Source organism: Papilio xuthus, unplaced genomic scaffold (genome assembly GCF_000836235.2).
Source record: "Papilio xuthus unplaced genomic scaffold, Pxut_1.1 DF828258.1, whole genome shotgun sequence".
Lineage (NCBI taxonomy): Eukaryota > Metazoa > Arthropoda > Insecta > Lepidoptera > Papilionidae > Papilio > Papilio xuthus.
In genome coordinates, this window is record NW_013530391.1 from 2,283,789 (window position 1) to 2,305,115 (window position 21,327).

The window sequence follows — 21,327 nt, forward strand, 5'->3', positions numbered from 1 at the left end:
ATAATTAACATAAAATCATAACTAGGCTTTATTTTTTTTTTAATTGTTTGTCAGAATATAAATGAAATGCAAAAATAATCATCAGAATATTATTATTATTAGCAACGGATCCATTTACAATAAAATGTACGTCATAAATCAATCACATCTTAATCACAAATAATATCAAGTATTTAATTTACATTAACGTATATATTATAATTTTATATTAAGAAATATTTTAATGTTGTTACGTTTAATTGTCATACTGATTGATTAATTGGTCGATAAAATGCATAACACAATCATTTTAAGTACGAAAAACAAATTTGTACTTAATAATACTTGAAAGAATAATCATTTCCAATGGCACCAACATATTCTCACAACTTTCACAAAACTAAACAAACTTGCGGAATGTTTATTAAGAATCATTATCAGTCTTAATAATTCAAGATAATTCTAATTATTTTGTGCCAAATGTTTAAAATTATTGAGTGACAAAGTGAATTAAAAAAACATTAAAATAAAAATTGTTATAGAAAAATAAAGTCCAGCTTCTAACTTTAGTAAAATAGGAAAATTAATGTAAAAAATTGAGTATATTTTAGTTATAATATGTATGTTCAGATCTCTTCCATGGGGTCCTGGTTCTCCCTATTGACTTTGATTGTTGTTTTCTTCTCCCTCTTTTTGCAGAGTGCTATGAGGGCAGCGTTCGTTTTCTTCAGTTTCTGGTTCTCCTTCATGACATCGGTAAATTGCTGGTCCTGTCATAAACAAGTTCTTTTAACTTACAAAAACTTCCATACCGTAATACGAATCAATAGAAATCACACTATGAATATTAAAAAATGTTAACTTTTTACAACTATAATGTTCAATATTTTTTGTTAATAAACTTTTTACTAAAATAATTTTACTACGCAGAAGAAATAGTCATTACTTCATTAGATTTTTTTTAAAATATTAGTTGGATTTGTGCTCTTGGCTTTTGTATTATTAGTAGAATTAGTAGTCTGTTTAAAAAATATGTGTGAAATATGTTTACCTGCACGATAGCGCTGCCCGTTGCGACGTATACGGGGGCTGTCGCGGAAGACACCAGCTGCTGTTCCAATGCGGTTTTCTCTTTAGACAGCTTCTCCACCGCCTGCACACAATCCATATCGAGCTGAAGTACTGACTTAAGACAAAGTAATACTCACAGTACTTTAAATAATTGCTTATAGAGATATTACAAAGGAATAAATAAATATTCGTTTAAAGTAAACAAAATTTGTGTCTACTCTAGCCACCGTACCATTTTGAGCCGCTTGATCTGTTTGGTATGCATGTCATCAGGGACCGGCTTCGTCCGGTCGCGCTCCACTTGGTAACTGAGGAAATCTGACAAATAGAAAATAAATTAAAAACAAATAGTTCCGACTGACTGATAAGACAATCTAAGGCAAACATACTATGTATTTCATGTAAGAATGTACTAGAACAATAACCAAATTTAGTTAAATTAGTATGTTGTTCTCAACAAGTAAATGTTCGGGTTAACACTTTGTGACCTGAACTTTTGAACCTTTTCAGAGTTGATTTAGTTCCTACCTTCTGTGATTTGTGTGGTAGCGTCGCAGCAGCTGGTGTCGCGGTTGTGGTCGTGCAAGGACTGTCGGCGCCGGCGCACGCTGGTCGCCGCGCTTCGTCCGCCCGCTTGCTGCTCAGACAACTTGCCCTATACAAACACAATATACTTTCATTTATTATTGATTTATATTTGACAGTAGGACAATGACATGGACTTACTGGCGCCAGTGAGTATTTACATTACGCCAGTTACTATCCCACTGTACTGATATAACTTAAATCAGACATAAATATCAACCTTTACTGAGATATTTATCAGAGGCCAATTTTTAAATGGAGTTAGATTCTATTTTTATGTTACTCATATTTATGCAATTCCGTTTTATGCAAAAATTATAGTCTCTGTCAATTAATTTAGGTTTTGGACCTGAATGTGTATTATTCATTAATTTGTTTGTGTTAACCTCTAAAGCTGCAATAGACTCCTTTAAACTTCTACACTGTTCTTCTTTTTCCTTCAAATACTGCGCACAAGTCTCACACTCCTCGTCGAGTTCTATATTCCTTCTCCTTAGTTCTTCCAACTCTTCTTTACAGGACCGTAACTCTATTCTTGTTCTCTCTAACTCTCTACCATCCTTGCCTGTCTTCTCTTCAAGTGCTCGCTGCATTTTTGCTATGACCGCTTTTAATTCTTGCTTGTTTACACGTAAATCTTCTATGATTTTTGTTAATCTCTTATTCTTTTCTACTTCAGCATCGAATGACATTCGATCTACTACCACTGAATGTAGATTTGCCCAATCTATGAAATAAAAAAATCAAATCTTTGAAAAATGTTGATTCAATTACTTTCACTAGTAATCTTTAAAAGTAAAATTTGGAATTGTTTATGATAATAGAAAAGTAAGATTATATGAAGATATGTCTACTTTTATTTTAAGATGATCAATAGTATGAGTGTGTATGTATTGTGTCCCAACAATATAGAAAGGTACCTTCGTCCGTGTTGACCGCGACGTGCGCGTAGCTAACCTTCGCGCCGCCTCGGCTCGAGTCATGTCCGCGTTGTAATTTCTCATTTAACTCCGTTATAATGTTCTGAAACACAGTAGTTAATTTAAAACAGGGTCTGGACAGACAGAGAAACAAAGTGATCCTATAAGGGTTCCGCTTTTTTCCTTCGAGGTAAAAATAGGAACGAACTAAGAAAATACAACAACCCTATGACATTTCATTAAAAATATAAATCGCAGGAAAAAGACATTAGTTACAGTTTACTTTGACAAGGCATTTCCTTGCACTATACAGCTAAAACTGTCTTACTTCAAGACTGGCTTTCTCTTTCTTGAGCTTGCGACACTGGTCGTCCCTCTCCCGCAGATATTCCGCGCACGTCTCGCACTCCTCGTCCAGCTCCCTGTACCTCTCCTTCAGCTCTTCCAACTCTTGCTGGCACGAAGTCAGCCGATCTTGTAGCTCTGACATTCTGACATTACGTACAAAAATAGATTAATTATTAAATAAAGAATGAGAGCTAATGACGAATGATTATGGAAAATAATATTTCTTTTCAACTTATAAATAAAACTAAGATTTGGTAATGTACCTGCTGTTCGTATTACTATCATTTGAAAGATCATGTTCATTCCTCGATCTGTTGCGTGACTCTGAAAATATATTAAAATAAAATCAAAATCATTTCGTCCGTTAGTCTAACCGATAGTACATGTAACAAACCAAACTCATATACCATAGACAAACAAAATTAACACATCACTAAATTCAATAAAACTTTTCCATTACATAACTTCAATTTTCACAAAGTTTCAGTTCTTGGCGTAATGGTCGCCATGTAGAATTTGACGTGCCTTTGTTTCCTAATTTCGGTTTTAATTCGAAGTAATGAATAAGTATGGAGAGATACCGTGAGGTGAAGGAGTGTTGTGCAGCGCGAGGCGATGCAGGTCGTGTGAGCTCTGCCGCCGCTGACGTGCCGCGCGCACGCCGCCCGCTGACCGGCGACCATCGCGTTCTTCCTCGCTCTGCAATACATTATATTCGTAACTTTGTAAATGTATCTTTCGCTGACCAAACCTGAGGCCAGGATCAAATAATAAAACAGTAATAGACTAACAAAAGAATATGTACGAATGTTTAAATACACACCTCTTCTCTCTGCAAGCTGTCGCGTCTGAAACAATAGAGGAACAATTTTTAAATAAATTATATTTATGCAAATCTGTAATCTTACTCATATTATATACGGGAATGTTTGGATGGATGGATATTTGTTTGAAGGTATCTCCAGAACGACTGCATGGATATCGCTGAAACATGACATACATGTAGAACATAGTCTGGAAGAACAAATAGGCTATTTACTATGTTATTTTTTTGATTTGATGCGGATGGAGTCGCGGACGACAGCTAGTCTATATATAAAAGAAAGTTTTGTTAGTTACACTATTTATAACTCAAAAATGTTGAACCAATTTGGCATAGATTCATCGGATATTGGATACATTTAACCGCTTCAGTTTTATTAAAATTCCGCGCGAACAGAGTCGCGGGCAAAAGTTAATATTATCGCCCGTGACACATCATTATATTCATTATATATACTTTCTATGAAAATGTTGTATTCAAATAATACCCTTTACTGTGTCGTTGCGGTGTGCTGCGACTGGAGCTGCACTCGTCCACGTCCATCAGCATGTCGTCGCCCTTGCACCGTTCTTCTAACATCGTCTCTGACTTGTATTGATCTGAATAAACATACAAAACAACATATTTAAATTCTTTATAGTAAAGGAAACCTAAAAGGTTCTATTCCTCGTAATAATTTTAAAATAGGTTTTCAATGGCTGTATCAAAACTTAATGTAGTTTATAAAGTTTCATATCGTTTGTTATGTAACACATATGCAATTTACCGTAATGTTTGTCGCCAAATGTCCTGTTAGAGTCCTGTATGCTCTGACGTCGCCTGCGGGCCGTCTCAACCACACTCTCGATGGACAGGCGAGCCTTGGGACCGCTCTCTAGATCCTTCTTCAATTGACATATTTTCTCCTATAAAGAAACAAAAGTAAAATTTAGCGAGATGTTTTCCTTTACAATTAATCCACACTATATGTTCTTTATATAGTTTTGTAGTAGAAATGTGCACGTTTAGTTTAATTATCATAAATTTTAACAAAAAAATTACCTCAAGACTTAGCTTCAAATGTGTTAACGCGTCTTTCTCGTGTCTCAATGACTCAATACAATCTTTCATTCCGAGACACTCCTTCTGTAGCGAGCCTAATCTCTCACTCAACTCTTGCAGTTGCTTCTCTTTCTCTGCTATTTTGTGCATGTCCTCTTCTTTTTGTTTCTGTAACCTGAAAAAAAAACATAGTATTTGTTGAAATTATACAAATGTACTAGCGGACCCGACAGACGTTGTCTGACAATTTGGCACTGCGATGGTAGCGCCGTCTGTCGGATCCAATGTAAAACATTCCAAAATCAACAACTACTAATAAATTAAAAATTAATTAAAAAAACATTGCCCAGCGGACAAAATTGTGAATCTAAACCATTCCCAGATCCCCTTGAACACACACAAAAAATTTCATCAAAATCGGTCCAGTCGTTTGAGAGAAGTTCAGTGACATACACACTCACAGAAGAATTATATATATAAAGATTTTCCACAGTTATAGAAATTAATTTTAGTTATTACCCGACATAGGGTATTGTTTTGCGTGCGTATGTAGTTAATTTGTGATGGCCTGTCTCAAATGACTGGATCGATTTTGAGTTATCACTCGATTCGTATTTTTCCTCAGAGTATTATGTACTCTTTACAATACAATCATAGTCAGTCACTTTTTAGTTTTTATATATTTTGGTCATATTAAAACCGAGTTTTAATATTTATTAAATATTGTACCTACCTTGATATCATATTAGTTTGTATCTTGGCCGTAGTCTCGTGCGTTTTGATATTAAACTCCAGTCGCGTCAGGTCTTTGCATTTTTGTTCAAATTCTTGTTTCAATCGTACATTTTGTTCCATTAAAGATTTCGCCTCATTTTTAAGACTATCCACATTACGAACGTTTTCTGTGAGGGATTCTTTAAGAGTATTGGTTTCTGAAACCATTTTTGTAAAATCTATTTTATTATTTTCTATTTCCAACTCGGCTTTTCCTAACCTAGCCACCATTGATTCCTTTTCATTTGTTAACATTTGATTTATAGTCTTAAGATTATTACATTCTGTTTCTAAGTTATTAAGCTTGCTTTGTAGGTCTTGAATTATTTTCTCTTTATTTGAAACAAATTCTTTTAATACGTCAACTTCCTCTGTTAATTTATGAACTAACGAAACTTGTATATCATACTCTTCAACTTTTTTGTTATAAATTTTATTTATATCATCAAAAAGTGATTTTTGTGTCCGAATTTTAACTTCGTTTTCTTTAAGTTCTTTTTCGATTTTTTCATTTTGTATTTGTATTTTTTCTATTAGCTCTGTTTGAATTTTTATTTCTTTATTTCTCTGTTCTATTATATGTTTGGAAATTTCAATCTCCTGTTTAAGACATTCTATTTGATTTGCATCACCCTTCAAGGGTTTTTCTTTACTTTGATTAGCTAATTTTTCGAATAAATTATGTACATTTTTAACTGTAGGAATTGCTGCATCAAAATAGTTTTCTTCTAGTATATTCTTTTCAACAAGCTTTTGATAACCTTCAGATATCGCTATTATAAAATCTTTTTCCTTTTTATGTAAATCCTTTGTTAAAGCATTACTAACTTCATTGATTTTTTCTTTTTCAGCTAATAGTATGTTGTATTCATTTTCTTTGGCAGTTAGTTGATCTTTTAATTTTATTAAATCATTTTTAGATGTTTTAAGTTCGTTATCCAGTTTTTGAGAATTTTCTTGTAGTTTTACACATTCTTCCATAGTACTTTTTAAAATGCTTAAATTATTATTATAAATAGTCTCGAAAATAGGAAGAGTATTAGTAGAGAATTCAGTGTCAAGTACCATTAGAATCTGCGTTTTGAATAATTCGATTGCATTTGCATCATTGCCTTTAACTGATCTAATTGCTTTGTTCAATTTATTAATATTATCTGTTAGTACTGAAAATTTGCCTTCAATCTTTTGTGTGTTTCTGTTACTTTCGTCTAATGCTTTGCTTAAATTACTTATTTTATCTTGCAATTCATGTTTTAAAGATTCGTAATCTCTTAATTTATTAGCCAAATTATCAATTCGATTGTCGTGAATTGTCATCAATTTTGAATACAACATTTTCATGATATCAATAATTTTTACGTCCTTATTAAGATTCGTTCTCCCTTCACCGATTAATTCAATGTAATAATTGTAACAATCCGTCTTGTCAAGGCTATAAATATCTGAAGCTTGCTCTTCAGATATTTCTGGCATATATGATCTATTTAATTCTATAACGTTTACATCGCTAATACTTTCATCCAAATCCATAGCCTCGCCCATTGATAAATTACCTATCTCTAAATGGTTTTTAATAGTAGTTACTTCTTCTTTCAATTCGTTACAATCTTCTCGGCCCGCAACTATTTCGTTTTGTAATGTACATATTTTATTGTATCTTGACGAGCTATCGGAGTCACTGTAACTTCTGTTCAAACGTGTGTGTGTATTTGAGTTTTTGTTTTGAAGAATTTTAATAATTTCCTGTTTATTAAGACACTCTGGACATTCCTTATCTACTTTTTCCACATTTTCGACATTGTCCACAGGCGTAATTGTGTCTTTGCTTGAAATATTCTTTTTAATAGAATCAAGTTCCATTTTAAGACTATCGACTGTACTGAGTGATTCTATAATTTCTGTTGATAAGTTTTCGTTTTCTTCTTGAACGCTATCGAGTCTTTCTTTTGTATCTTTTAATGATGTTGTAAGTTTTTCTATATTCTTGTTTTTGTTAGCAAGTTCTTTTTCAAAATTGTTTAATTTTCTCATCAAACCTTCAGTGGATTGAATTTCTAAATTATATTTTTTCTCAATATCATCTTTCTGCGCGGACAAATTAGTAAATTTCAGTTTACATTCTTCAATTTCTTCAATTAATTGTTCATATTTTTCTTCATGGTGTTTACAATCTTGACATATTAAGTTAATTTTAGGTTTGCTTTCAAAAGATAAATCTTTAATAGGACTAGTTTCAACGTCAACTTTGGTTATATTTGTTTCCTTTAATTTTTGAACCATATCGCTGAGTTTTTGATTTTCTAATTTTAATGATTGAATCATTCCAAGGTTACTATTGCAAATTTCATACGATTCATGTAGATAGCAGGCGGTGGTCTGACAAGCTGTATCATTGTATACACAAGCCTCAGCTGCCTCGAAACAAGTTTGGTCATGACCTGTGAGAGTATTATCGACTGAGTTTACTAACGTCACATTTGTATCCAACATTAAAAGATCACCATCTAATGTAGATTCATTTTTAAAACTGTACAGTATCGAACTATTTTCTAAGTGACTAGGCAAAGAGAATCTTTTAAAGCTAGCATTCAATTTCCCTTCTAAATTTTCTTCTCTAAGTAACTTCATAAGTTCGTGCAACTGCTCTTTTAATTCTGGCAGATCTCTCTGGCAGACAGTATGAAATCGCGTGTGATGGTGTTGTAAAGATTTCACTTGGGAACTTAAAGACTTGTTCTCAGCATAAGTTGTTGCGGTTAAAGTGGACAGATTTGTTTTATGACTAAGTATTCGTTTATGTAAATCATTTGTATAATCCACAAGAGACTTTATTTCCACAGATGCATTCTTTATTTCCTGCATTAAGTTTTCGTTCATCGATTTTGATTCTTCCACGAGATTTATTAGGATATGATTTTTATTATGTGCAGACTCTAAATCGGTTTTTAGTTTATTGCACTGATAGCAAGTAAACGAAGATTCTGAACTCTTTTCGTCTAGATTTGAATTAGAACTGACTGATGTTTCAGTCTGCGAGGCGTCATCGCGGTCCTGTATAATCTGTATTATTCTGTTGCAGCTAAGAGTCAATAAACTAAGCGGAGATTTAGAATCTTTTTCTCGATCACTTTGCATAGTTTCTTTGGCACATTTTTCTTTCATCTCTGTAAGGAAAGAGTCGGAATTTATTTCAAATTCCTTTTGGATTAATTCGTAATTCCGACATTTTTCTTTTAATCTAATATTTTCCTCGTAGACTTCATTTTGTTTTTTTCTCATTAATTCAATTTTAGTAAATTTATCTTTCCATTCGATCATTTTGTTTTTCATGGAATCGATTTCGTCGACCTTTATCTTTAATTCTTCTTTCAAATCGTTAAGTAAATTTGATGTATTCCTTAAATTTTGAATTAAACCTTTATTATTTTCTCGTTCTTCATGTAAATCTCTTGATAGTTCATTTCTACTTTCTTCTATTTGTAGCATTTCTTTATTTAATATTACGTTTTGTTCAGTCAATCGTTCAAACTCTTTATTATTATGGATTAAATTTTCGTCTTTTTCGGTATTATTTATCAAGAAGAGATCAACTACTTTGTCTAGGACAGGCACAATGTGGTCGCTTAAATAAGTTCTCGGTTCGTCAGATTCACTACGACATGGAATGTTATGCTCAATATTTAACTTTTGAGCCATTGTTAAAATCGTAGTGACGACATTATTAACTATTTCGTAGCTATCTTTCTTAGCTGTATTACATTCTTCTTCAATAGACATAAGTTTCAGTGATTTTTTGTCAAATTCTTCATTTAATTCTTTTAATTGATTAACAAGTTCAGCTATATTTGAATCTCGTGTTTCTAATAAATTTGTAAAAGTATCAATACTGGATTTCGATTCTATTTTAATACTTTCAATCTTTTGTTTCATATGAGTTATATGTCCATATATTTTATCTAGTAAAGATTGAGTTTCTGAAAATGATAAATCTTCCATTACTTCCTGTATGTCTAGATCTTCTTCATGTGTTCCATTCTCATTGGGTTTTGATTCGGTCAACGTTATTTTTATCGTTTCAAGGTCTTTAATAGCTGATTTTAATGCCGCTATAAATTGTTTACTTGCACTCATTACTGTAGTAGTCAATATAGTATGTTGCCCTATAATATTGTCTCTTTCATTGACTACTGCAGATACATTATTACGTAGGTCTGTTAATTTTTCATTTACCACTTCATAAATATCGCGTGAATTATTTATCAGGCCGTCGTCTTTTTTACCTTTCATAATGGACAGAATATCATCTAATTCCAAAATTAATGTTTGATTTTTATTAATATTATCATTGTTATAGTCACGTATGGAAGCAATCTCGGCATCTTTAAGTTGCAGGTTGTTTTGTAAATGACTAATTTTGTCTGTGTATTCTTTAAGCTGAGTTATTAGTTCCGTGTTCTTGTCTGTTAATTCTGTTACGGCGTCTACTTTTTCATTTAAGCTATTTAGTAATTCTTCATTTCTTTCCTTTATATCTCTTATGTCTGTTTCATAAATCTTTATTTTATTTTCTAATTCAATTTTATTCTCTGCACAAATTGCGTATTCGTTGTTCAGATCTTCCATAGAAATTAATAAGTTTGTTTTCCCTAATAAAAGTTCTTCTTTTTCAATTTGAAAATCTTGTAGCTGTTGCGTTAATTTTGTTACTTTTCCCTGTAATTCTTTAATTTGGGCATCTGATTCCATTTTTTCTTTAGAAGAATTATCATCATTTTCTTCGTTTTTCTGAATAATAGATTTTAGTAGTTCTATTTCGTTACTTTTAATTTCTAGAGCAGTGTTCAAAGACTTGATAATATTAGCTACATTTTCATTATTGGCAATACTTTTTTCCTCAATAGCGATTAATTGTGCTATTTCGTTGTCATCGAGAGCATACCGCACATTTTGTTTGCCAGATAATTTGTTCCGCAATTCTTGAATCGTGTCATTATAAGACTGTAAATCTTTAGTCGCCGCGTCCAGATTACCCTTTTGATTTTCAACTATATTATTCAATGTTTCTATTGTAGTTTTATGAAGAGAAATCTCTTTTTCTGAATTTGCTAACTTATCCTTAAACGAATCTAATAATCCATCTAGTTCTTCTGTTTTACTTTCTAAAGTGAAAACTTTTTGGCTCTGTTCAAGTAGATTGGCTTCTAATTCTGATATATTTTTATCCCTTACTGAAAGTTGTTCTTTAAGATCTGTGATAATTCTATGAATATTTTCAGATGTACTATCGCATGTTGAATTTTCAGTGTTTACACTGTTATCACTTTCGACTATTGATAAGGTCTTTGTCATATCTTTAAGTACGATGATTTCTGGTGATTTACCTGCGTAAACAGTAATTATATTATCATACTAATATTATAAATGCGAATTTTTAGATGGATGGAAGGTATCTCCAGAATCGCTGCAAGGATGTATCTGAAATTTGACATAGAGGTCAATATATTATAGAACACATAGGTTACTTATTAAGTTTTTATTTAACTGTGCGCAGACGGAATCGCGGGCGGCATGTAGTTTGGATATACGAACAGTGGTACTGAAAATTTCTAAATTTAAGAGGTACATATTGGGTTCATGTAGTGGTAGATTAATATTAACTTACAGTTAGTGACGGGTTTCGCTACATTAGAATACTCTTCCAATCTGGAAAGCAGTTCATCCTCTCTAGTCTTTGACTTTTTCTTCAGGGTCTCATATGTTACTTCCCAATCTGTGAGTTTTGTAACAAATTCTTTACACCGCTCTTCTAATTGGAGCTGTAAAACATTACATTTTTAATATCATATTATAATTCAATATCTATTTATCAAAAGTGAATAATAAAGGTCTGTTATTACATTGTCTGTGATGTACAAGTTTGTGAAGGTAATAATGAGAATTATCTATACTCAGACTCGTCCCGGAGGCCTAATTTAGTCCTCTTTCCCTTCCTACACTTTTTCTTATAAGGATGGGAAGTGGAAGTGGACTTTTCGGATGAGAGAATACATGGAAATGTTTTCTTTCTGTGCATCCTCTCCTCCGTCGATTAAAAGTAGGCAACGCATATGCAATTGCGTATGTCTATGGGCAACGGTCACTTCGCTATTTCAGCGATTTCAGTTGGCCGATCGCTCGTTTGCCACATTATAAAAAAAAGACTACTTAATTACAGTACATCAATTTAACCAGTTACTCTAGTTTTTAATCTATATTACTCTACTTGTCGCATATTGCATCTAATATCAAATTAAAAATTTAATAAAATCAATGAGTATAATACCATATTTGTTTCTTTAAAAATACAAAATCTATATACTACCTTATCTGTAGTTAAACTTCTAACCTCCGCTTCATTTTTTCTTATTTTTTCATTTAATTCTTCCACTTTCAATTCATTATCTTTATTAATACTGGTTAGTAAAGAAATCTCTTCTTCTAACTTAGCTATTACAGTTGAGTTATTTTCTAGTTTTTCCAGTAATTCAACCTTAAACAAAATAAACGGTTAGAAAAAAAAATCTGCCAGCCTGCATCCATTATATCGATTTTTAGATTTTAGAACGAAATTAGAATTACCACATCTGGTTTATATATTTTCTCCCGTTCCGTGAGCTCCACGATATCCCTAAGGTTTCTTTCAGCTTCTTGTGCGTTCTTTCTGAGTATGCACGGCGGGGTTTTTGTTGACTCTGAAAATATAAAATGTCTAATTTATGCCGAAGGGTAATACCACGATATTTTGCTACAAGAACGAAATTTTTAAGATAAGGACAGGAAGATTGAAGAAATATGAAAAGTAAAGTGAGATACGCGATTTGTGGACAAAAATTACTAATCACGTTAAAAATAATCATTAAAATTATACTATACATTCATCATCAGCACACTATAAGTCCCCACTGAGGGGCTCGGAGCCTACCCTAAGTTAGGGGTTTTAGGCCAAAGTCAACCACACTGGCCCAATGCGGGTTGGTTGACTTCACACATATCTTTGAATTTTAACACAGATATGTGCAGGTTGCATCACGATGTTTCCTTTGCCGTAAGAACGTCAGATAAATGTACATATGTAAGTCGAAATCGAAAAATACATTGGTTCATGGCGGGATTCGAAACCAGGACTTGCAGATTACAAGTCAAGTGCTTTAAGCGCTGAGCCACCGACGTCCTAACTACTATACATTACATATCTAAAATACACAATGACTATATAAATTTCTACTACTGTTCTAACTAAAAAACTAAAATACTTACTAAAACATTTGTGATATGGTGAACAGGTTTGCACGTCCGCGGGTGTGTCGTCATCGCTGTCTGGACAATATACATACAACGTACTGTAACTACTCACTCAGATTGTTCTGAATTATGAAATTTAAAAAAAAATAGTAATTTTTTACAGGGTGTGTTATTATCCACTAAATCGAATAAACGCGCGTTTAATTTACATATTTCATATAAAAATGTGTTCTGATAAATAATTGTTAACAAACAATACGATATGCATTACCATTATTACTAGTGCGTAATTAAATATCGTATTCTAGACAAAATACTATATTAATATATAGCTACAAATACTAAGAGTACATAACCCACTAAAAACTTCTATTCTGTGCTAAATTTCTTTCAAATTTATTTATTCAAGCTAACTCTAATATCAAACCATCGATTACTTTTACAATAACCCGACATCAAAGATGAACGACAAAAGCGACGTAAAGCAATGCAATACTTTGTAATGTCTAGCTTTGCAGCTTTATAACATAAATAGCCAAATAGGCAAAGTTAGCCTGATATTTAAAAACAATAGTATGGCCAACATAATTTTTTACGACTGTTTGCGTGCGTTCGTCGATCACCTGAGGAATGGGTGATATGATAGAGAAAAGACTGCATACCAATTTCAATGACCTCATCAGAGACGATGTTAGAGGGCGAGGAGGAGGGCGTGACGGCGCGCGGCTCCTCGGGCACGCTGGCCAGCCCTCCCGAGCTCTGCTTCGATAGCGTTTCCATTGAACGACCCAACACTGTGGGACTGTAATTAAATTTTATATCACTATCTTATTCAAATTTGCACAATATATTTATCTGTTTATCTCATAAATCCAATTTTGTATATTATTGTTATACATTATAGGACGATATTTTCTTCTGTACAACGGTCTGTCAATTGCAATTGACAGATCCTTCAAAAAGTTTTGACAGATGGAATTATTTTTTTTAAAACATAATTAGAACACTAAAAAGTATTTAGTTGTAGTATAGGCAGCATAATCGTCGCACCTTTAAAATCAAGTAAATTCGAAAAGACAAAAAATTTATATTCATCCTCTCCTATATTCATTAGAGATAGACAATCTTTCTCGAACTTATATCACAAAGGATCAACGACTGTTCTTGCTCGATTGCTATATTATGTAAAAAAAAAACAAAGTAAGACAAGAATAGGTGATAACAATGTGGACATACTTGTATTTGAGACTGGGAGTGCAGAAGTTGAGAGCGGGGGGCGGCATGAGAGCGTGGTCGTCGTGCGTGGGCGGGGCGGAGATGGTGGCGCGGCGCGGGGGCGGGGCAGGCCGCGTCAGCTCCGCCCTCGAGCCGCGCTGCACCAGCCCACTTAGGAACCTCTGCAGCACCGCTATCTGCTTCTGCAGCTTCTGGTTGTCTTCCTGATATTCACCAATATTTTTAACTTACAATCTAGATGAAGTTTAACTAAGGTAAAGAGTACTGGGAACATTTCTGACTCATATAATGTAAACCTATGTAAGTGGTATTCGGTTTTTAAGGAATGTTTATATAAATTGTTGTTTATTTACTTACTTCAACATTTCTCTTGCTTTCTAGCTGTGTTTTCAAAGTGGACAGTTCTTTGGTTAGGCTCTCCATAACCTTATTGTTTGTTGCGACCACATTGACTTGAGGAGTATTCTTTATAGCTTTGGCTCGATACGCAAATCTATGTAACAAAATATATAGTTTAAGTTTTTTTTTGCAGCATTGGAAAGATTATTAGGAAAATAAATTTTGGCTTTCATTCATAAATTATGAAGTCTGCCAATTTGCTTGATTAAAATTAACACACACATAGCTTAAAATGATTTGGTGATGGGTAATAACCTTAATCATAGTTATAGGAAACATTTTTACCTCAACAGCCATTTGGATTCATTAACCGTTAAATACAAGGTCAAAGTTTGGATCCAAGATGCAGCATGAAAATTTTAAAAAATATAGTTAAAGCCAAAAATGTATTTACGACAGTAATCCTAAATAATTAAGTCTTAGTTAATGCAAATCGACAGACTTCATTTGACCAAAAAAAAAAAATTCAAATGGAAATTTATTAAACAACCTGTCAATATTTATATGAAGACCAAAATATTTAACATAGAATATTTTTTAGTACTTGACATTTGATTTGGCACACGATTACTACCGGAGTGTTTTGCGCGACGTGTCAACTCTAACATCAGTACATATGACATTTTATATGATTGAAATATTTACCTTTTTTAATAATTTAGACAATATCTACAGAATTTATTGAACACTTACTGTAGAGTAGAGATGGTTTCCTCAACAGCAGCGGGGGTGACAGCACATATGATACTTGTCTTTGCGTTACCACCCAAAGAGTTCTGTAGGATTCGTGTCAGCTTACTGTCCCGATAGTTTACATGTCTGTAACAAAATGTTATTATTTATTATTGATTTATTAATGTGGGTTTCTGAGACCAAAATGTATAAAACATATTGTCATCTCTGTCATTACCTTTGACAAAACATAGATATCAATATGTTTTAAACAGAGATTTTGGTCATAGAAACCCATGGTTCGATCAATAACAAATAGATAATATCAATAATTTATACACATAGTCGAATTGTGAATTGGTTTTTACTTAATTATAATTTGGTAATATATACATACAAGACTTCAATATTTTATGATAGTTACTTACTTGCTGAGCCCTTCCGAGAGCTGTTTTATAACAAGAGCGAGAGAGGAGAGGGATTTGTTGATATGTGTGCCCTCCTTGAACCGGATACCAGTGGCTCCCGTCTGGCCCGACCGCTCAGAACCAGCCAGGTCCACTAGGTTCAACTGGGAGACGTTCAGGCACCCCACCTCTTCACCCTCTGTATGCTCCCGTGATTCTATTGTCTTGAGGTGAGGTTGGCAAAAAACAGTAATATTAATGGATGTGGTTAAGCCAACCTCTGTTGAATAAGAGGGGCTAAGGGATTAATTAAGTTTAACTTACTATTTGGAAAATGGAATGTGATCTACTACTTTCTTCATTCATGTTTGTTGCACCAGTCTGTCTGTTAGCTTGACCCTGAAAATGATTTTACTGAAGTTTAGTCAATTGCCACCATTTTTCAATAAGAGTTTAAAGTGAGAAACCTATAAAAATGCAGTCATTGTCCAATCCCCACGGACAACCTCCATAAGCGAGAAATTCAAGGTAGAAAGAAACTTCTATAAGCGAGAAAAATGGTGCAGTCCCTTGGACACTTGCTTACCCAGGTTAAAGTGTAAATGTCTTTTTATCCTGCCACTCACCAGTCAAATCATTTCCTAAAGTTAAACAGAATTTAAAGATATTCGTTTTCTCAAAATATACAATAATAACAAAAAAAAACTTTAAATATGAATTAGTAACAATCAATGCAATCCAACCTATCAGTATGACACTAAAATGTTATTTAAAGCCAACACAATCTGTTTCCTGAGATTACTATATTTGGTTTTGATGTGTGTATGGCCTTATAAGCTTTTCGGTAAATTCTTATCACCACAAATGTAATATACTTTGATATTTTTATATATTTTTTATATCAAAGAGTCTCGAGTTCTACTAGACTGATCATATCATCGGCACAGTATGTACAACTTTTTCACACATCCCTATCAACTGTCATACCTAAATTCACTTCCAACAAATATCCCCTTACGCACAGTCCATTGTTTCTTCAGTCCTTCTTTACCTTTGTAGGTATATTTAAAAATATGCAAGAAATCACCTCTTTCATAGATTGGAAAACTTCTTCAGGTGTAGTTGTCACCCGTACAGTTGCATCTACCTTAACACCTTGAAAAGTGTCTTGAATTTTTATAATTTTCTTCTCTGTATTCAGTAAGTCTATGATTGTTTCATTATAAATTTCCACATAAGATACTCTGAAATTAAGATGATTACGTAATAACTCTTAAGTCAAAAAATATTTTTTTACTTAATTTATTCCATAAACTGTGTCCATCCCTTTTTTATAATAAAAATGTTATTGATATATATTATAAATTAGATTTAACACTTGTAATAGATACTGCTGTATATTGATAAAGTAAACAAGTAATTTAAATAATCAATAAAATACACAGTTACATAATTAAAAAATTAATTCTTTAATTTGATCATACCTTATTAAAAAGTGTCTATCGCTTATGTTTTTAATAATATCAAATAGATTTATCACAGACAAAGGTATAAGGCCAGGCGAAGCGTCAGTGCCGGTCATGGTGTAGGTCTTGCCGGAGGAAGTTTGACCATAAGCAAAAATTGTCCCATTGAAACCAGCTGTGGCAGCTTCAACGATAGGCTTAGCAATATCATTGTAAACATCGCTTGTGTTTGTACTTTCATCGTAGATTTTATCTAAAAGAGAAGTTTGTATCAATTTATTGGAAAGACAACTTTAGGTTTAAATAACGATTGACAAGTGCTTAAAATTCAAGATACAATTACGTTAAGCTCAAACTTTCGTTAACTTACCAAAGGTGAATAAATTTCCACAATCTCTTCCACTTTGATCGATTTGATAAATAGTATTATCTTTTACGCGCCATTGGTGAAATAGTTTTTCCTCTATTTCACGTGAAATTAGAGGTCTAACTTTGACAACTACTTTTATATTGTCACTCATGGTATAGTATTTCTAACAATTGTTGTAACAATTTGCATACGTATTTATTTAGCTTACTAATCTATGTGACTATCATAATGATGCACGTTTAGCATTTTATAAGATAGCCTTTTTGAAATAATGTAAATAGACAGAGCAAAAATAACCGACAAGCAAATTATAAATTCAAACTTCAACCTTCAAACAAAAAGTTGCAGATAAATAAATATAAAGATTAAATACCACTACAAATAAAAAAAAATTAAACGTTATGTATATACTCTTTGACGTTGTTTCTACAGTTAAAAAAGATGTAACTTGGAGGAAAATTTCAAACTAAAATTGTGATTTATGGATGAGGATGGAGGCTTACCTTCTTACCTTCAGCAGTGGACGAATTTAAGCTGAATATGATGATGATAAAATTAGGATACATATTTGAATTTGTCTCCCCATTAGGATACAAACTTTAGAGTTTTGAAAATTTCTCTAGTCAAAGATTTTGAAACTGCCTGATGTTTTAAATTTTAAAATACAAGCTGACCACTAAAATAGACCATGCGATAAACTATATAATTTCCTTGGCGAGGTAAATTTAAATGCGAGGTGGTACTTTTCTAAGCACCCTATTATTTACAATTTGTTAAACTTTTCCTCTATGCTCTTTTTGCTGCTTACATACTCTTATCCAAAGTAATGAATATTTTCCAAATAAGATATGACCTAAAGGTCTATGTTACCAGGTCATAAAAAAAAGTTACATTTTCTTTATCAGGCTGTCAAATAATTGTCAAATATCAATAAATGCCAATGCCATGTGGTAAAATTGTCAACATTTAGTTTTAATTAAAACTCATTAAAAACTATATTTTTCAATCAAGATGCAGCACGATGATGTATGCAGCTACTGGCTTAGTGTGATGTTCAGTAATTTTCATATAGATATTTTATTCTTACCTCTTTGTTTTAGGTTGTTTGGGCGATTATCAACAAAACGCATTGCTCTCATAAAGTAACGTAAGTTAATTGTGTTGTATTATATTTTATTTTGTCTAATTTGTTTATCCGTTCGAAATTTCACTTTAAATATATTTTTCAGGACAAAAACTCAACATTTTTGCCGTAATGAATATAACCTCACCGGTTTGTGCAGTAGGTCGTCATGTCCACTGGCAAACAGTAAATATGCTACTATCAGAGAGGAGAATGGTATTATTTATTTGTATATGAAAACTGCTGAAAGGTATGTATCAATTTTAATATCCTGCCTTTTTCTAAAAAAAGATAATAGGGAGAATCTCTGAAAGAATTGAAATAGCGATATGTTGTGATAAATATGTATGTATCTAATATCATGTGTGAAGCATTTTATTTCATTAATTTTATTAATATTGAATACTCTATTTACAGAGTAATGTTTCCAGCCAAGCAATGGGAAAAGGTGAAATTATCAAGAAATTTTGAGAAAGCAATTTATCAAATCAATGAGAATTTACTTTACTGGCCAGCATTTATACAATCAAAATGTAAGCAGAGATTTGTGAAAATAACACAATATCTTATACGAATGAGAAAGCTCAAATTAAGAAGAGTGTAAGTAGACAACATTTTCTTATCATTCCTACTGTGGGATTCTACATATCTGTTGACATATATAGTCTTTTTTCAAAGAGAATAAATATGCATGATGACAATGTGTTAATAGAAGTGTTTCATGTTATGCAGCACTGTCTAATAGTCCAACCATAGGGTTCGGTTACATATTATCATTCCCAGAGATCACCAGACACATGAAGATTGTTGAGGTTATAGTGGTTGTGAGCTGGGTTTGCTGGAATAATTCATGACATGTCCTCATGCAAAATATGCACTAGATGTTGAGTTGTGGAAACCATAGTCCCGTGCATAGTTAACAAGCACTACAATTTTAGTTTGCAATAAATAATAAATAAATAATGACTTTGCTTACAAAATTAATGTGAAACTTAATGGTAGTTTGAGATTAAGATAAAAATATTTCAGGAAAGAATTAGTTCCAATACAAAGAAAGATAGAAAGACGTGAAAGAAGACGGGAAGAAAAAGCTCTTGTGGCTGCCAGAATTGATAATGCAATTGAGAAACAACTACTTGAAAGACTTAAGAAAGGAACAGTTAGTATTTTTTTTTTCTATATCATAAGGTGGCAAACGAGCGAGCGGCCACCTGAAATTGCTGAATAGTGAAGTGACCCTTGCCATAGACATACGCAATTGCATATGCGTTGCCTACCTTAAATCGACGGAGGAGAGGATGCACAGAAAGAAAATATTTTCACCTTCCATGCATCCTCTCATCTGGAAAGTCCACTTCCACTTCCCATCCTTTCCTTATGAGAAAAAGGGTGGGAAGAGAAAGAGGAGTAAATTAGGCCTCCGGGATGCACACTCATCAGACGAAATGCGGAATTGCTTCCACTTCACGCCTGTCTTCTGTGTGGTCGTGGTATTTCACCGGGCGAGCCGGACCAATTCGTGCAAAGATATTAAAGCAGGCTCTACCACTGTTACCTTGTTTTGTTTTGTTTTTAGAAAAGAACTCTGTTTACAAGTTTGTCATATTGTCATGACATTTCTTTTTTTATATTAGTCAATTAATTATTTAGAAAATATAAATGTAATGTTGTATGTACTATATTAGGCTAAAATGGTCCAAAAAATTGATTGATAATTATTAAGGTCTGATCAAGATAAATTTAGTTCAATATAAAGGATCTAAAGACAAATCTTAATTCCAAAACTTATATTTTATTGGCACTGTAACTTAATAGTATTTATTTTTAGTATAATGATATCTACAACTTCCCGCAAATGGCATTTGATGCTGCACTCAAAGCGGAAGAAATTTCCAGTGAGAGTGAGAGTGAGAAAGAAGATGAAGATGAGCGAGAGATGGAACTTGAGCCAGAGTTAGAGAAGGAACTGGAGAAAACTGTCGAGGAAACTGATGAATTTATTGAAGCTAATAGTGACATGGACAGTGATGATGTGAGTACTTTGATTTTTCAATTTAGAATTTTATAGCTTTTGGATATTTCTAGGACTTTGAAACACAAATTAAACTAGAATTAAGTTTTCATTATTTTCTTTAAATATTTATTTTTAATTTAAATTTATTGTTTGGTAATATTTTTGACAACCTTAATATTTTCTTTTAATTTACAGGAGAGTGATTCTGGTAGAAAAGAAAATGTCGATGTTCAAAGTGACTTCGAATCTGACACTTCAGATATAGAGGTAAGATAATAAACAAATTATTTAACTCTATGGTAAGAAATTAGCAAAAATAATAAAAACTTTATTGATATTTATTGATTTATTATCTCTCTGTAAATAATCATTATTAAGGTTTTTGAGTTATAGCAATATCTAGAATATTAAAGAAAAATTTATTCTAAATATGAACTTAATAATTTCTAGGACATGGCTGTGAAGATGACGAGCAGAAAGAAGCCGAGAGTGGAAATTGAATACGAGACAGAACCTATAGCTAGTGTATCTAGAAAGAAAATAAAACAATGATTTTTTTATTATTGAGTTTTAATATTGATATCCAGAAATCGAACGAGAGTCCAAGGGACTCCAATATTTTTCTCATTTTTAGAGGTTTATAGCTCTCTAGAGCCAAGTTTCTTTACATTGAGAAAATGTAGACTGCATTTTGAATTGTGCACTTTCGTGATAAGCGTCGCTCAACTACTATTTAAATATGTAGGTTTTAAAGACTAGATTATAATTTTTTTTTAATTTAATTTATAGTTAAAAAGGTTTTTCAAACAACGACGCCT

General features: G+C 32.6%; 2 protein-coding genes across 4 annotated transcripts; one reads left to right on the top strand and one right to left on the bottom strand.

The window, feature by feature from the left end:
- Positions 1-126: 126 nt before the first annotated feature.
- Positions 127-17,687, bottom strand: LOC106113461 (kinesin-related protein 4). Of its 3 annotated transcripts, none has more exons than XM_013306236.1 (27): positions 17,373-17,687; positions 17,021-17,255; positions 16,624-16,780; positions 15,861-15,935; positions 15,558-15,760; positions 15,151-15,276; positions 14,416-14,551; positions 14,059-14,261; positions 13,485-13,624; positions 12,838-12,897; positions 12,160-12,272; positions 11,927-12,070; positions 11,204-11,357; positions 5,501-10,922; positions 4,768-4,942; positions 4,493-4,631; positions 4,214-4,325; positions 3,727-3,751; positions 3,485-3,602; positions 3,167-3,227; positions 2,884-3,046; positions 2,556-2,658; positions 2,022-2,362; positions 1,579-1,705; positions 1,283-1,368; positions 1,031-1,132; positions 127-749 (listed from the first exon to the last, which is right to left on the bottom strand). In XM_013306236.1, the coding sequence occupies exons 1-27, from the start codon at positions 17,521-17,523 to the stop codon at positions 606-608; spliced, it is 9,015 nt and encodes a 3,004-aa protein (XP_013161690.1). In that variant the 5' UTR covers positions 17,524-17,687; the 3' UTR covers positions 127-605. The 3 variants fall into 3 exon arrangements, with proteins under 3 accessions (XP_013161690.1, XP_013161689.1, XP_013161691.1); XM_013306235.1 differs by having other exon boundaries at positions 11,903-12,070; XM_013306237.1 differs by lacking the exon at positions 12,838-12,897 and having other exon boundaries at positions 11,903-12,070.
- A 601-nt stretch (positions 17,688-18,288) lies between these two features.
- Rbm13 (RNA-binding motif protein 13) lies at positions 18,289-21,069 on the top strand. Its single transcript, XM_013306117.1, has 8 exons — positions 18,289-18,398; positions 18,473-18,519; positions 18,602-18,745; positions 18,913-19,095; positions 19,525-19,654; positions 20,324-20,527; positions 20,705-20,776; positions 20,960-21,069. The coding sequence occupies exons 1-8, from the start codon at positions 18,384-18,386 to the stop codon at positions 21,059-21,061; spliced, it is 897 nt and encodes a 298-aa protein (XP_013161571.1). The 5' UTR covers positions 18,289-18,383; the 3' UTR covers positions 21,062-21,069.
- Positions 21,070-21,327: the final 258 nt, after the last annotated feature.

What these genes read in the sequence shown, in the direction of transcription:
- LOC106113461 (XM_013306235.1), bottom strand. Translation starts at nt 17,523, where the DNA reads ATGAGTGACAATATAAAAGTAGTTGTCAAAGTTAGACCTCTAATTTCA. An exon ending in GATAGACACTTTTTAATAAG is followed by an intron (nt 16,781 to 17,020) that starts GTATGATCAAAT and finishes TCTTAATTTCAG; the next exon opens with AGTATCTTATGTGGAAATTT. An exon ending in TGATGAGGTCATTGAAATTG is followed by an intron (nt 12,898 to 13,484) that starts GTATGCAGTCTT and finishes TATATTGTCCAG; the next exon opens with ACAGCGATGACGACACACCC.
- Rbm13 (XM_013306117.1), top strand. An exon ending in CATTGCTCTCATAAAGTAAC is followed by an intron (nt 18,520 to 18,601) that starts GTAAGTTAATTG and finishes TATATTTTTCAG; the next exon opens with GACAAAAACTCAACATTTTT. An exon ending in AAGCTCAAATTAAGAAGAGT is followed by an intron (nt 19,096 to 19,524) that starts GTAAGTAGACAA and finishes AAAATATTTCAG; the next exon opens with GAAAGAATTAGTTCCAATAC.